This window comes from Electrophorus electricus, chromosome 19, assembly GCF_041902795.1.
Source record: "Electrophorus electricus isolate QZ-2024a chromosome 19, ASM4190279v1, whole genome shotgun sequence".
Lineage (NCBI taxonomy): Eukaryota > Metazoa > Chordata > Actinopteri > Gymnotiformes > Gymnotidae > Electrophorus > Electrophorus electricus.
Window position 1 is genome coordinate 11,786,843 of NC_137515.1, and position 13,702 is coordinate 11,800,544.

General features: G+C 43.0%; 1 protein-coding gene across 2 annotated transcripts in view; it reads right to left on the reverse strand.

Moving 5' to 3' along the window:
• Positions 1 to 7,254: 7,254 nt before the first annotated feature.
• Positions 7,255 to 13,702, reverse strand: part of galt (galactose-1-phosphate uridylyltransferase) — a 54,592-nt gene continuing 48,144 nt past the window's right edge. Inside the window, exons 10-12 of one of the 2 annotated variants that reach the window (XR_014118688.1) lie at positions 9,901 to 10,055; positions 9,137 to 9,357; positions 7,255 to 7,756 (exon numbers count right to left, since the gene is read on the reverse strand). Coding sequence is in view for 1 of the 2 variants with exons in the window: in XM_035535919.2 (XP_035391812.1) it covers positions 7,667 to 7,756; positions 9,901 to 10,055 (245 nt within the window). In the remaining variant the exon portion in view is untranslated. The remainder of the gene's footprint in view (positions 7,757 to 9,136; positions 9,358 to 9,900; positions 10,056 to 13,702) is intronic. The other variant, XM_035535919.2, reaches the window with a different exon arrangement.

The following is a 13,702-nucleotide window of genomic DNA, read 5'->3' on the forward strand; positions in this document are numbered from 1 at the left end:
GAGAGAGAGAGAGAGAGAGAGAGAGAGAGAGAGAGAGAGAGAGAGAGAGAGAGAGAGAGAGAAGGAGCGAGGGAGGGAGAGAGGGAAAGGGAGAGAGATGAGGCATGGTTGTGCTGTACTACTCTTAAATTCTGAGGATGTTTTAGCCTCTACTCGAGTTTCTGGTGTTTTTTTTTATTCTGGAAATGAACGGGGCACCTTCGGTCGAAGCAGTCAGTCAGGAAAAGGCTTCACTGACAACAGTGAGCAGACACATGCGATGTCTAATAAACAACTTCGTTTGCGTATGACTCTCCCCATCGGGAGCTTTACGTTGTGACCATTTTCTCTTCTGCAGTTTTTCACCAGGTTGATATATCACTGGAGTCACAAGGGGAACTACTTACTTCCAAGTAGTTCCAAGTTTCATGTTTTGATTTAATTCTGCCACAAATTAATGTCACTTTTCTTCCCCACACACCTCAGTACTGCACAGGGCCTGCACAGGGCCTGGGTGTCTCTCAATCCTCAGGTCCAAATTGAAGGGATTATGCTTGTTGTTTTTTTACACATTCCTAGATTTTCTTTCGTGACAACATCAATATGTCATGCTGATTTATAACAATACTACTCTGCTGTTTCTATGACTGCTCTTTTAACTGCATCAGCTACTTGACCTCATTCAGAACCCATTAGTTAATGTAACTCATGTTGCCTTAGAAAACGTCATCGTCAAAGTGTTCATTGTAAACTCCATCTATGGCCTGAAACAATATTGGCCCAGAGAATTAAGATGAATTGAATGCCCGACTGATATTGCATTTTATATTTACTCTGCTGCAAAATGCCAGCCTCTTACCATTTTTGCTCCAAACCACTGTACATGAGGTACATAGGTATGTGCATATGCATTCAGCTTCCATTAACATATGGCAGCATTATGCGGGCACAGCCTCTCTGGTCTGCTTCATCAGCCCCTGTGGTCCATGGGGCCAGCAGTGTTGGAGAGGGATCAAAACCCGACGACATTAACACTCCCAGATTTAGCCCGGACCTCCGGGTCTTCCCTCAATCTCTTGAAGGCTGCAATCGGTGCTGCTGGTCCACGCAGATCTCACCAAAGGGAGTGCTCACCACGGCCTCCCACATAGATGAACCACACCAGGACACACGGTGCACAGACACACACACACACTCACAGACCCTTCCACCAGGCTGCTTGTGAGATACCCATTTTGAAAAACATTTATTTACATATGGCTTTAGTTAACCAAAATTCATTCCAGTACCCCCCCATCCCCCTCCTTTAATTCATAAGCTTTGCCTCATGATTTCACCCTTGCACCCTGTACATGACGGACATAGCAGATGGACATGCATATGTGTCATTTATGAGTGAGTTAAATCCCTTTAACCCTGGGAAAACCTTCGTCCGTGGTCGCATGTTTTGCAGGGGTTACCAACAGTTTTTCACACACAAGCATACAAGCCTCCAAAAGTAATAGCTTCATTTCCTGTTGCACATTTATAGCACACTTCAATAGCTCACATTTTAATCAACCCGCCTACACGCAAGCAGTAAAAACCCTTGGTTAACTGTAAGGAAGTCATGGAAAGGACAGGGCTGAACCATACCGCATTAGATTCTTTAAAGTTTATGAGACATTCCCCAGCTAATCAAACAATCAATGTGGGTAATGGAATATACCCTTGCACATGCACAGTGCTTGGGAAGGTATCTTGTGGCGAATCTTTAGCTGCTGTCGAAGGAGCACTTGGTGAGGGGCATTCATGCTAGCAGCTTGATCAAGTGCTGAAAATCCACTGCAGAAGCAATCAGTGAAGGAGTAAGAAAGTGTAAAGAGATCACTCCAGTCCATTTGAATTCAGTGAAGTAGGTAAACAGCCCAGGTACCAAGCATTGACATGGCAATACTTGCATCAGCTAAGGATTGGTAAGTCTCAGTGGATTCTGGAGAGCAGCTGAAATTCCCCTAGCACATCATGGGGGCCATCCTGCAACCAGACATCCTCCTTGTTTCAGAGAACACCAACTAGTCAGTCCAACTGGAGCAGACAGTTCATTGATAGGATCACTTGAAAAAGGAAATGCACCAAGGTTCAGGGAGCTGGTTAGTAACTGTCTGAAGCAGGGCTAGGTGCCATGTGTGTCTGAGGAAGCAGGCTGCAAGGGGTTTGCTTGTCTTTACAGAGACTACAGCACACTGAGAGTCATAGGGGAGAAGAGAGGACACAACATGGAAGCTACGGTTAGATCTTCTGCATGACTGTGGTCGAAGGGGAGGGAGCCATGAGGCTTTGTGCTGTTTGATCTATGCACCTCAGGCAAAGGCTTTATGATGCCCTGCTGGAGGATGGCCAGTGGAGGGTGTACAACATTGAAAGGCCTGAAATACCCAGTGATCTCAAGAACATCACTGATCACATTTCCAGATGCATCTAGATACTTGTATCAAAAGAAGTCCCAGCAAACTCCCATTTTAGTCAGCCCACACACAGACTCCAAAATCCAATTCTCAAAATCAATATTCCTCTGCAACACACATGCTGTTCCAATGCTTCTGAGAAAACTGTCATTCATATCTGACTTACATGAGTAAATCTATTTCTAAACTTTGTGTAGCTTTTTGACTCTATTGCAACTCCTGTACACACTTGTCCATTGGGATATTATATAGATTCATGACATATTTTCAAGTGTAAAATGTGAAGTTCAAGGCTATAACATTCTGGATTTTGCTTAGTTTCCTGCATGAATTATGGTTTCATTGACAAATCTCTTTATAATTCCATTGCATGCACGTGTATACATGTGTATACATGCACGCACACAACAAAACACACACATGCACACACACGGGCAAACACACACACAGACACACACACACATTCTTCCTTTAGACACAAAGTGGATCATTAAAAAACCTGCACCCTTCTTCACTTGCCACCATGATGCCCCATGTGGCAGCTTATTTAGGTATAAAACAGTGCCTGCTTATCACTATGCAAAAGAGTTCTAGGTGGATCTGATCGATGGGTGTGCCAGCAACCTGCTAATGACAAAGTGGAATGATGAGGTCAAGGGCCACCCTCATCACTATGCTTCACCTCCACCTCTAATGCGCCCCCAGGTTCTGTGCACACCAAACAGACGTGGCGCATCCTTTTACCACTGCCAGCTCAGGCTGAAGAAAAAGCAGCATTTAATTAACGGGGGGCAGAGGACTTGTTGTCAGGAGGCAGTTAAGCTAACGATCAGAGGAAAAGTGCAGCCATCTGCAATAATCCCTTCAGTTATGTTAAGAAGTCGCTATATGGAAGACACTAAGCTCTGCTGCTTAGTCAGTGTATTTACAATAGACAGACGCTTCATCCATATCAAATTGATGCAGGGGCCAGTAGATGCTTCATCCAATCAAATCCATGATGAGCCAGTTAGGCCAATGCAGCCAGTTTAGTCAGATACTTAACTGCGGCTACTAAACATGCAAAAAAGAGAGATGGCTTGCTCACAGGTAAATGCTGCTGATTACTGAGAGAAAAGTCATTCCTTTCACAGGTAAGCGATCTTGTTCTTCTACTTATTGTGTCAGTGGAAAATAAATATTGCTTGTAATGACAGATGAAACAAGCAGCTCACAGAAAGTCAAGGTGGGCCGAGGTGGGTGAGAGCCGACACACAGCCCCTGGCTGGGCTTGCCTTCAGAGCGCTGAAATTATCAATGGCTGAATACATCATGAAGCCTCTTAGCTTGTGAAACCTAAGGCCAGTAAAGCGACAGCCAGACCTGTGTGAGGAGTTTTATGGAGAAGACTGGTTAAATGGATAATGTCAACTTTTAAGCATTTAAGGCAAGAATGAGGCAAAGAACCAGGGAGAGATTGAGAAACTGGCATGGGATGAACCATAAAAAAGGTGAGGGACTTAGTCTGCTGTGAAGTTAGACATGGGTCATGTTGAGTGTATGCCCCAGTGCTGATCAAACAATCCTGTCCTTCCATGTTGATTAAGCCTTACTGGCAGACATACTAGACCTTGACACATGTCTATAAAATCAACACACTGACACTGTGCTGATTATAGACAGAAATACAGAGGCAGGTGAATCCTGAATTCTATTACTCCCCCCAGGGTTACATTTCAAAGTGAGGAGCATAAAAGAGATTTTTTTTTTGCCATGATCATGCTCCACCATGGCTCTCAATCGCTCGTTTTTTTTTTTCAGTTGATGTAGGAACAAACGCACTCCAGTGCAACACTCCAAACAGGAGAAAGAGAGCCGGAGGACAAGGAGAGGAGGCTGAAAGAGAAGAGGAAGAGGTGCAGGGATTGAGGGGGAGGGGGCTCTGTTCTGTGGGGGAGCATTCAATTTCTCGGCTCATTTGCGGCCAGTGCGTGCAGGTGGAGGCTGCTCGCCCACACACACACACACACACACACACACACACACACACACACACACTGTTAGGGTGGTAGGGGTGAAAGCATCTGCTTGCCAAGGTACAGTTAGCAGTGTGCATTTTCAAGGACGATAGGGCACAGCAAATAAGGAAACACTTTCAGCGGCTTCTAAGTCCTGACCAGATTTTCCCTCTTTGGTGTCCTCATACAAACCAACAGTGTCAATTGTTGCCCAGGCCTTTGTTAACATCTATAGCATTTATGTCAGTACAGCTGGACACAAGAAATGCTGTAAACATTTATTTACTGCTGTTAGTGTTATTTCAGGGTTTGGATTTTTCATGTGAGGAATAAGATTGGTCTTGAGCCCAAAATTGCCCCCCCCCCCTTCATCATGTGAGAGCAGCAGTCCATGTCTGCTCACTGTTTCAAGTCCAATCAGCCATGAGAAGCATGCAGGAGCCCACAGCCAACTGGACCCTGCCTTCCGGATCATTGTGCTTTCACTGGAAAATATTTCTATTGCAACGTGTCCAAAAAGGTCTCACATATAGAGACACACACGCACACGTGCACACAGACATACACAGATGCACATATAAGCTCTCCCTGTTCTGGAATCTTCTGGAATGACTACTGCTATTGCTTGCCAGAATTCCCTTAGCCTTTGGACAGATGTGCTCAGAACAGGCGACTGTGGTCAGACAGACTTATCCTACCACTAGACATGCCTGGGGGGCTATGTAGGCCTGTAAGGCCACTAGAAGTTCACCACTAATCACCTGAGAGTGGAAGGCAAAATCCCAAACCTTCAGACAGTGTCAAGTCCAGTGGGGTGTAATGAATCAACTATGATTCAAATTCCATTAACCACAAAGCCAAATAAAAAGATCTGAGGGGTACCTACATGCAAATGTGATTTGGTTGATGATTTTTGATTTAAAATATTGACACAATATTTTGAACGTGGCGATGGCCTATAACAGCTACACTGAAGTGCTTAAAGTGCATTAACATGTAATTCAGTGGCTCAGTGTTTTGAATAAATAGGATCAGGAGGATCATGGGATGTAGAAAAAGGAAAGAATCCTTGCATACACATTCCCCAGCATAGTGACTTCAGACATCAGCATTTTAGCCATCGTGAATCTATGACAAAGCAGTGCCGGACAGCCATTTGTCAGTGCACTAATTCAAACTCAATAGCAGAAGTAATTCACTGGCTTTCAAACACGGGCGGCATAGCCATAATGCTTGGGACCGCCTTGCAGATATGGATTGTTTAAGTAAGTCTCCTAAAAACAAAATTGATCTGCCATTATCAGCGTCCCTCACTGCCAAGAGAACACACACACCACACCACTGCACAGGAAGATTTTTTTTAAATCTATCGATCGAGAGACAAACTTTTTAATAAACACATATCTCTTTATGGATTACAGAGGGCCCTGGATGCTAATGGCATTCATGACCTATAAATTGTGCTGGAGATGGATGGGCTGCCTGGAGGAGTGGGTTCCGGGTGGATGGGGGGTGGGAATGGGGATGGGGGAGTGCAGCAAGCCTCTTATGGAAATCAGAACGATCGATCAGTATCAATACCACACCTCGGAGCATGCAACCATCCATAATGTGCTGCTTTTAATGAGAAAAGCACGAGGTGTGGAGAAGTTGGGTTCAGGGTTCCAGAAGCAGGTGATCTGATCTGCAGGCAAAGACAAACGACTATCCGGGGTGAAAGAGAACTTTACTGCATGTCCTTTGTTCTCTGCATATCCGCCATTCTTCAGCGGGGTCATGTGGGTGTGCCTGAGACAATATTCTTATGGAAAACTGCAGAACTGTGCACTGTATGGCCACTACAGTTTGAGAGTTCCATAGTGTTTTTTTCCCCCCCCTTTACTGATAAAGTAGGGATTATACCATCCAGTAACATGCTAAAAATGTCTAATACACAGCCTGAAATCACAGAAACTATAATTTCATTGCTGGAAAATAGCATAAAACACTTGTGAAATTATGACAAAATTGACTTATTTAGTTAGACTAAGTTAGACTTTATTTCACTGCTCATACCCACTCCTACTCTGAAAGACTCTGTTTCCCCCCACACCACATATTTCAGCAGGTTTTGTTTATTGATAAACCCACTGTGACACAATGAGCACCACACAGCAGTCTGTTTCAAAACCAGAGCTGAATTGCGGGGGTTTTTGTGAGCTATAACTCCCTTCGTCTGCAACATGCTGCCAAGAGCCCCCACTCATCCACCCCGCCGCCCACCATCTGAAATGGCACGAGACGCTGGAGCAGATGGGCAGGGGCCAAGCTGACCCAAGCCGCTCGCCAGCGCCCCCTGGAGCCATAGAGCACCTGGCGAATGCAGAAGGCCTTCTGCTGGGCCGCTGCTAATTGGCTTGTCTGGGAAAATGTCTCGCTTCTGAATGTCAACCATCCAGGGACGTTAGTTTAAGTGTGGCTGCAGAGAGGCAGGTGTGATTCAAACCGAAGGGACAACCCTCTCGACACGTCCCCTCTCAAACTGCCAGAGCTTTCCATAAATTACACTTTCAAACACCTTTTCTTCTGTAAGCTTGTCATCAGGTTGTAAATCCTATTTTCTTGGTAATTACTTATTGATGAGCAATTTCTAAAGCAGATTAGCAATTAATAAATATTTGAGAAGATAACTTATCATTTTAGGGGTGGCACACAAGGAATAGCAATTTATGAAAATATTATAATGCAAGATAAGCATCAGTTAACAATACCAGTTGAAGGTTTTATGGTAAAATGCTTTTCCTGCAGAAATGAGGAGATCATTGTGTGCATATATAAAACATAAATTCCAGTTTATCAATTGCATCCTTTAATTCAGATTTGTATCATAAGTCTTACTATAAAACATTACAGACTAGTTGTTTTCCCAAAAACTCTTGACTCATGAGTCATTGTAAGTTTTTAATATTACTCCCACACTCTCAAGAACAGGAGTCATATAAAGGAGCCATATAAATGGCTTTATAATTGAGATTCAAGTTCCCTATCAGCATTTCTGACTTAAGCAGTTATCTGGTTTCACATTTCTCCCTAAGATCAAATAGGCCCCTGCGGTGTCTGGAAATACAAAAGCTTTCGAAGTAGCCAGCACTATCTTTATTAGTTTGGATTATCTCACATTTTTAACCCTGCTGTTATCATTTTTTTGTGATGTCCCATCCGTGGGTCTTCATGAATGCATCCTCCTTGTTCCTTATTCTGTGATCACTTTCCTTCCGTCAGCGGACCTGCTCCTCTCTCCGCTCCTCTGCTCCTGTAGTGCTCCTCAGAGAGCTCCCGTAATCGCTCGGCAGCCTGCGGACACACAGTCAGCAAATCAATCGTGCTGGATGGGTCTAAACTCTACGCCGCTTGAAAGGAACCGAGGGCTAACCACATCTCTGTCGGAATGTGGAAAACGATTCCACTCTCTAAAGCTTCACCGTTCGAGCCTGGGGCCTATATTGGACACAAATCTCTCTCAAAGTAGCTGACACGGCAATGTCACCACATGCACAAATGCATGGCCCAGGACCCAACGCTCTCACTGACTCACTGTATTCATATTTATCTCACCACAAGGAATCAAGCTGCAATGGGTTTCAATGTGGAGTAAAGTGAGTATGGTCTTTCATCACCCCCTGACTCATTCTAGGGCATTTCCTGATCCACTTTCTTGGGTGCATCACAACGTTTCCGTGCCACAGTGGCTCTGGCAAAATTTGTAAGCGGCCAGCGGAGATCAGGGGCATAGCCATAGCAGCGCTCTGTATTGCTGCATTCCTCAGGCCATAATCAACTTTACAGCACATTAAACAACCCCAGAGGTGGGCCTCCACTTTCAAAACCCAAACCATTCAATTAGAAAATCTCTGCACTCAAAAGATATAAAAGCACCCAGTCCATTACATTTGGCTCCTGTCCTGAGTCTCCCATAATGGCCAAGTATGACACCCATTGATATGTACTTACTTACTTACTTACTTACTTACTTACTTACTTTCACACACACACACACAAAAAAAACTCTTTGCAGTCCAAATAATCTTTCAGTCCAGTGCCAAACTCAGGTGAAGACATGGGGGTCGACAGATAAGAGTTCATTTTATTGCTGCACAAAATGTTCTCTGACACGAACTGGTCTTGGTGTGACAATGTGGCAAACTCCAAGACAAGGTAGAGACATTGCAGGGTATTACAGAAGTGAAAAACTTTAAAAAACTGCAATTGCTGATTGCTGCACAGTGAGTGGTTTAGTAGTGTGGGGTGGAGTTATGTGTTTGATCAGGTTAGGTTACTGCTATGGCGTTTTTGGGTCTTCTTTAGCATACTTAAAGGAGTGGTGGGTGAAGTAGTTAGTGTGGAGGTTTCAGGCTGGTTCAGGTTACTGGAGTAGAGATGTTATAGTGGCTTAGGTGATAACAGTGAAGGTGCTGGGTAGAGTTGAGTAATTCATGTGACATCGGTCAGGTAATTCAGGTTACTGGAGTGGAGGTGTCAGGTGGGTGAGGTAATTACTGTGGAAGTCTAGGGTTGAGTTCATTAACTAGCATGAATGTGGTGGGCCTGATCAGTGGCAGTGCTGCTGGGGTCAGCCAGGTAATTAGTGCAAAGGTGTCGGGCCACTGCTCAGAGCTCAGTGAGTCGATCAGAGTGCTGGAATAACAGACAGGGACTGACAGCTGGCAGACTGACCGCAGCTGGATGGCACCAACTAATTTGATGAATCTATCAATCAACACGTGCAGATGGACTTTAAACAGCGCCCCCTAGCCCTGCTGCCTGTGGATAGAGAGAAGGAGATGGCAAGATGAAGGAATCAAACTGCAGCTCTCTGTCTGGATGAGACAGTGTCAGCCAGCATGGTGTGTCTGACAGCTGCAGTGCCACATGTCTGGCCATCAGAAAGATGAAAGCTGAAAGCACAAGGTGCGAAAACAGTAAGACTTTATGGGTTATTGCCATGGTATCTTTTTGTGTTGTGGTTGTTTTCTTTTAAAATTGGGGTACTTAAGAAAAACTGTTAAGCAAAAAAATTACTAACAATTAAAGTTCTTAATTTGTCTTGTGCTTTTCAAAATCTTGTATTTGACAAAGAATTGTATGTAATTTCTATTCTAAAAGTATTCCAGTGTTGGAGAAATTGGTGTTAATGATGGTTTGGTCCATACTGCTCAAAATGATAATCATAATGGTCCATTATTCTCCAACAACAGGTGGATGATGACAGTGACAATGACAGTTTAAGTTAGCAAAACACAGTTAGCAATGCAAAATATGAATGCTGTAGTAGTTGAACATGATGCAATAACAAAAACAAATTTGCTATCACCGATTCACAGAATCGTCCAAAATATTACTTTACCTGAAAACCTTGCAGCAGAATGCTAAATCTAGCCTGTCTAAGGCCCGGTCAAGGAGGGCCATGGCTTAAGGGGTTCCGCAGCAGCAGGACTGACCTGTTCAGGAGTGAGATCGCGCTGCTCCTGCGCCAGCATCTCGTAGCCCACCATGAACTTGCGGACAGTGGCTGACCGGAGGAGGGGTGGGTAATAGTGCGCGTGCAGCTGCCAGTGGTTCATGTCTTCCTCCAGGTGAGTTCCTGTCGGGGCCCCTGAGGCAAATGGCAGAAGACGCGTGACTAGTTTTAATGCTAAGCAAAGCACACTGGTGGCTAGAAACTAAACAAAGCTCCTTGAGATAGTCAGTTATAATGGATGAAATCTGACAGCAGTTGGACATGGTGAATAAGGCTGGTAGCTTATCTGTTGAGGGCGCAGAAAACCTATTGACAACCTACTGACAACCTACTGACAGCGAACATACTGAATTTATCAGTGCAGTCTGATGGGTAACATTCACAAAATTTATCAATGTATAGAGAATGGGTAAAAACTTTATAATCTGGTTAGGCAAGAAGACATTAAGTCATTATCAATGATCATAGCATAAAAATGAAATTATTAAAACAAGATGAAATTTATTTGTCATGCATCTGTGCTGCCTATCAAATGCAAACAGCCAAGCGATAGTAGATTGGCCAAAGCTGACACACTGAGGGCTTTGCAGAACAACTTATTTCACCAGAGCTCAGCTAGAGCTCTAATTACCACAGTGTCCATGGCAGTGTCTGCAAACGTCTGGATGTCAGTGGCATGCAAGAAATCTCTTGTAGGTTTTCATGCTGCATATTAAGTTATAAAATGGCTGTGAGAACCAGTGGTTTGGCCCTGGTCCCAGTTCACTTATACACATAATAATGAACGAAAAGCATATCATGCAAGTTAAATCTGATTCATCCTGTCTGCTGCATTGAAATGGCTGTTAATTTCCTCTGCTGACATTTTCAATCTTTTCGGGACGTCTCAAGTTTCGCCATCTCCTGTGTTGATTTTTCCTGGATTACATTTGGCTTTTGTTTTTGAAATTTCTCCATTGTGCAAAATCATAAGGAGACCCCACTGGATGTCAGTCATTTTAATTCAGGCCAAAGAAAATAATTTAGGGTTTAGCTCCACAAAAACAGTGCCTATAGTAAATAATTTCTGAAACTGTAATAATTCTCACAAGGGCCAAGCATAGCAAATGGACGATCTAGCCTTCAGAAGGCTCTGCTCACTGCTGCTTAAACACGGCAGCAATGACATCATCCCTAATACAATTATGAACAATGTATTAATTTTATCACACTGGGAGGTCAAGTAATCCAACAAAGAGCCATGGCCCAAAGCCTTGTGAGCCATGCACTAGAGACTGCTGTAATTAACATGGCAGGTTAATCAACTGTGCTTGTAACATTACTAGAAACTCTCAAGGGCCAACTGGATATAGTAGCTCTACACCCTGGCTAAAGGAAATTCTAGAAATTCTAAATAATTCTAAATATTATCTATGAATGCACACATCTTCTGCATGGCATAATGTACAGTATAACATTATATGCTTGAATATTTTGTCCTGTCATGACTGATAAAAATAAAAATAATAAATAAACAGAATAGACATGATGGGCAAGTAATAATATATTCAAATAGTTCATCCTTCCCAAATGCAGGAGTACACTATGTACATATGTTTGTAAACAACGGAAGCTAGAATTGCCTGGACGCTTTAGTAGACACAGATAGCTGGAGCAGACCAGTGCTGATGAATGGAGACAGGATTCTTTTAACACAGTTTTATTTGTTACCATCCCTACTTTGCTGGGTGTACTTCGATTCATGTCTCATAACTCCACATTCCTGTAGCACTGTTCATTCTGTTTCCAACTAAACAAATGAATTTATATTTCCACATTTCAACATCCTGATTACATTACTGAATGTGAAATGCATTTCATTACTTTGGCAAAAGAGCAGATCTGGGGTTTGTTGTATCAGCCCGGAAACAAGGGCTGAACTATAGACTGCATGGTTCATGTTAGGACCCCTGAGTGTTTACCACCCATAAAACCTGGTCAAGATGCTATATCAGTCCACCTTGACCCAATGTAGTCTGCTTATGCACTAACTTCTTTGGACCTTTCTCCTCCTACATTACCTTAATTTTACAACCTCTGCAACGTTACCAGAACAAGCTGTGCAAAGTTGAATGGGTAAGCAAATGTTGCCAGGTCTGCAGGAGGTTAATGCGCTTGTGAAAGCATAGGAGATAAAGCACACCTCTACATGCCCAGGTCTGGCAGGCTGTTCTGGGAGGTCAAATGTGCGGCCCAGCGGAAGGTGCCATTGGCTGAATTTGCTCGTTAGTCAAGACTTTGTTAACGCTCAACAAAGCTTGGAGCTAATTAGCTCACTGCATCCCTGGCTCATCGGGAAGCCTTTGGGGTAACAATTTTTTTTTTCCTTTTTTTCTTTTGGACAAATTAATGAGCTCGAATAAAACAGAAAAACAATGATGTTTTCAGAAGAAGCAACATGTAATGACATCCTTGTAATTGAGACTTTCATGGATCCCAGTGTGTAGTGAAAACTTTCACCCAGACCAATTAAAAGAGTAAGAACTGAAAGGTGATTGTGGGACGTTCATACAGAGAAAGATATATGACTTAATAATAATAAAGGGCAAAGTGTAAAGTGAAAGGTCAGACAGAAGAGGGGAATTGACACAGAGAAATCTGATGAGGACAACGGTGTCAGAAAGCAAAAGGGAAACCCAGCACTGTGAACCCTTCCCATCTTCTTTTGCGATAGAAGCCCCTTGCTCTCTGTTCTTACTGCCCACAGGGCAACATATATGCAGCAAACATGTCCATTCTTTGGTATGCCCATTTCATCTATATCCGACTTTCCATGTAAAGAAGAGTTCACACAATGAAAAAGGTGATGGCCTCACTCCAAACCTAACAGGCTGAATCTTCATACAAGATTTATACTGACCACATACACAATTTGCCCTTAGCCAGAAAGCTGGAGGATAGGCCATAACTAGCCACTGAAAGACAGGTATAATTGTTGTAGAGAGGATAGATTAAAAATTATTCCCCTCATGAAGTTCTAACCTTTTCCATCCCTGGGCCACAGACCAGACCTGGGACACACTGGTGCCTTGAGGATTAGCAACAAAGCCATAAATGGCACCGCTATCAAGATGGCCTGGCTCCTATCCGTCAACCCCCTTCTCTCTAAGGGTCATAAACTGATTGATGGCAAGGTGAAAAGGAAGACCATACATTCCATTAGACTCAAATTCCTACCAGGGCAAGTAACTTTGTTCATCCCACATATTCACAAAGTAATAACTTACCACTGTCAAATAATCAACCAATATTGTATCGTGATTTTAATATAATTTTAAAATAATAGGAGCACACATAATTGTTATATATGCTCTTGTTATTTTATAAATAGCTGTTGTCACATTATTCTGTTCCTTACTTGTCCTTGATTAATTTGTATTTTCCACTCATTTTACCTCATCTGTAAGTTGCTTACCTCATGCATATTGTAAATAAATTGTTACTCATTCCTAGTTGTGCTTACCAGAAATCCTATATTAACCAATTACATAATATTAAAGTTAGTAGTTTGTAACATCTAGAAACCAGGAAAGTAATTAAACTGATTATATAAATGCTCTACCCTCAGTCTAAGACAAGGAGATAGAAATGGATAGGGATATGTGATTTTCTTTATTTCTTAAATTTCTTTATTGTTTACTCTGTTGAGTTGTTGGAGGTTGGGTTGAGCAGTTGAGTTGAGAAGTTGAGAGGTGAGGAGTGGAGTCTGTTGGGGGGGGGGGGGGGGGTATTTTTTTTGTCCT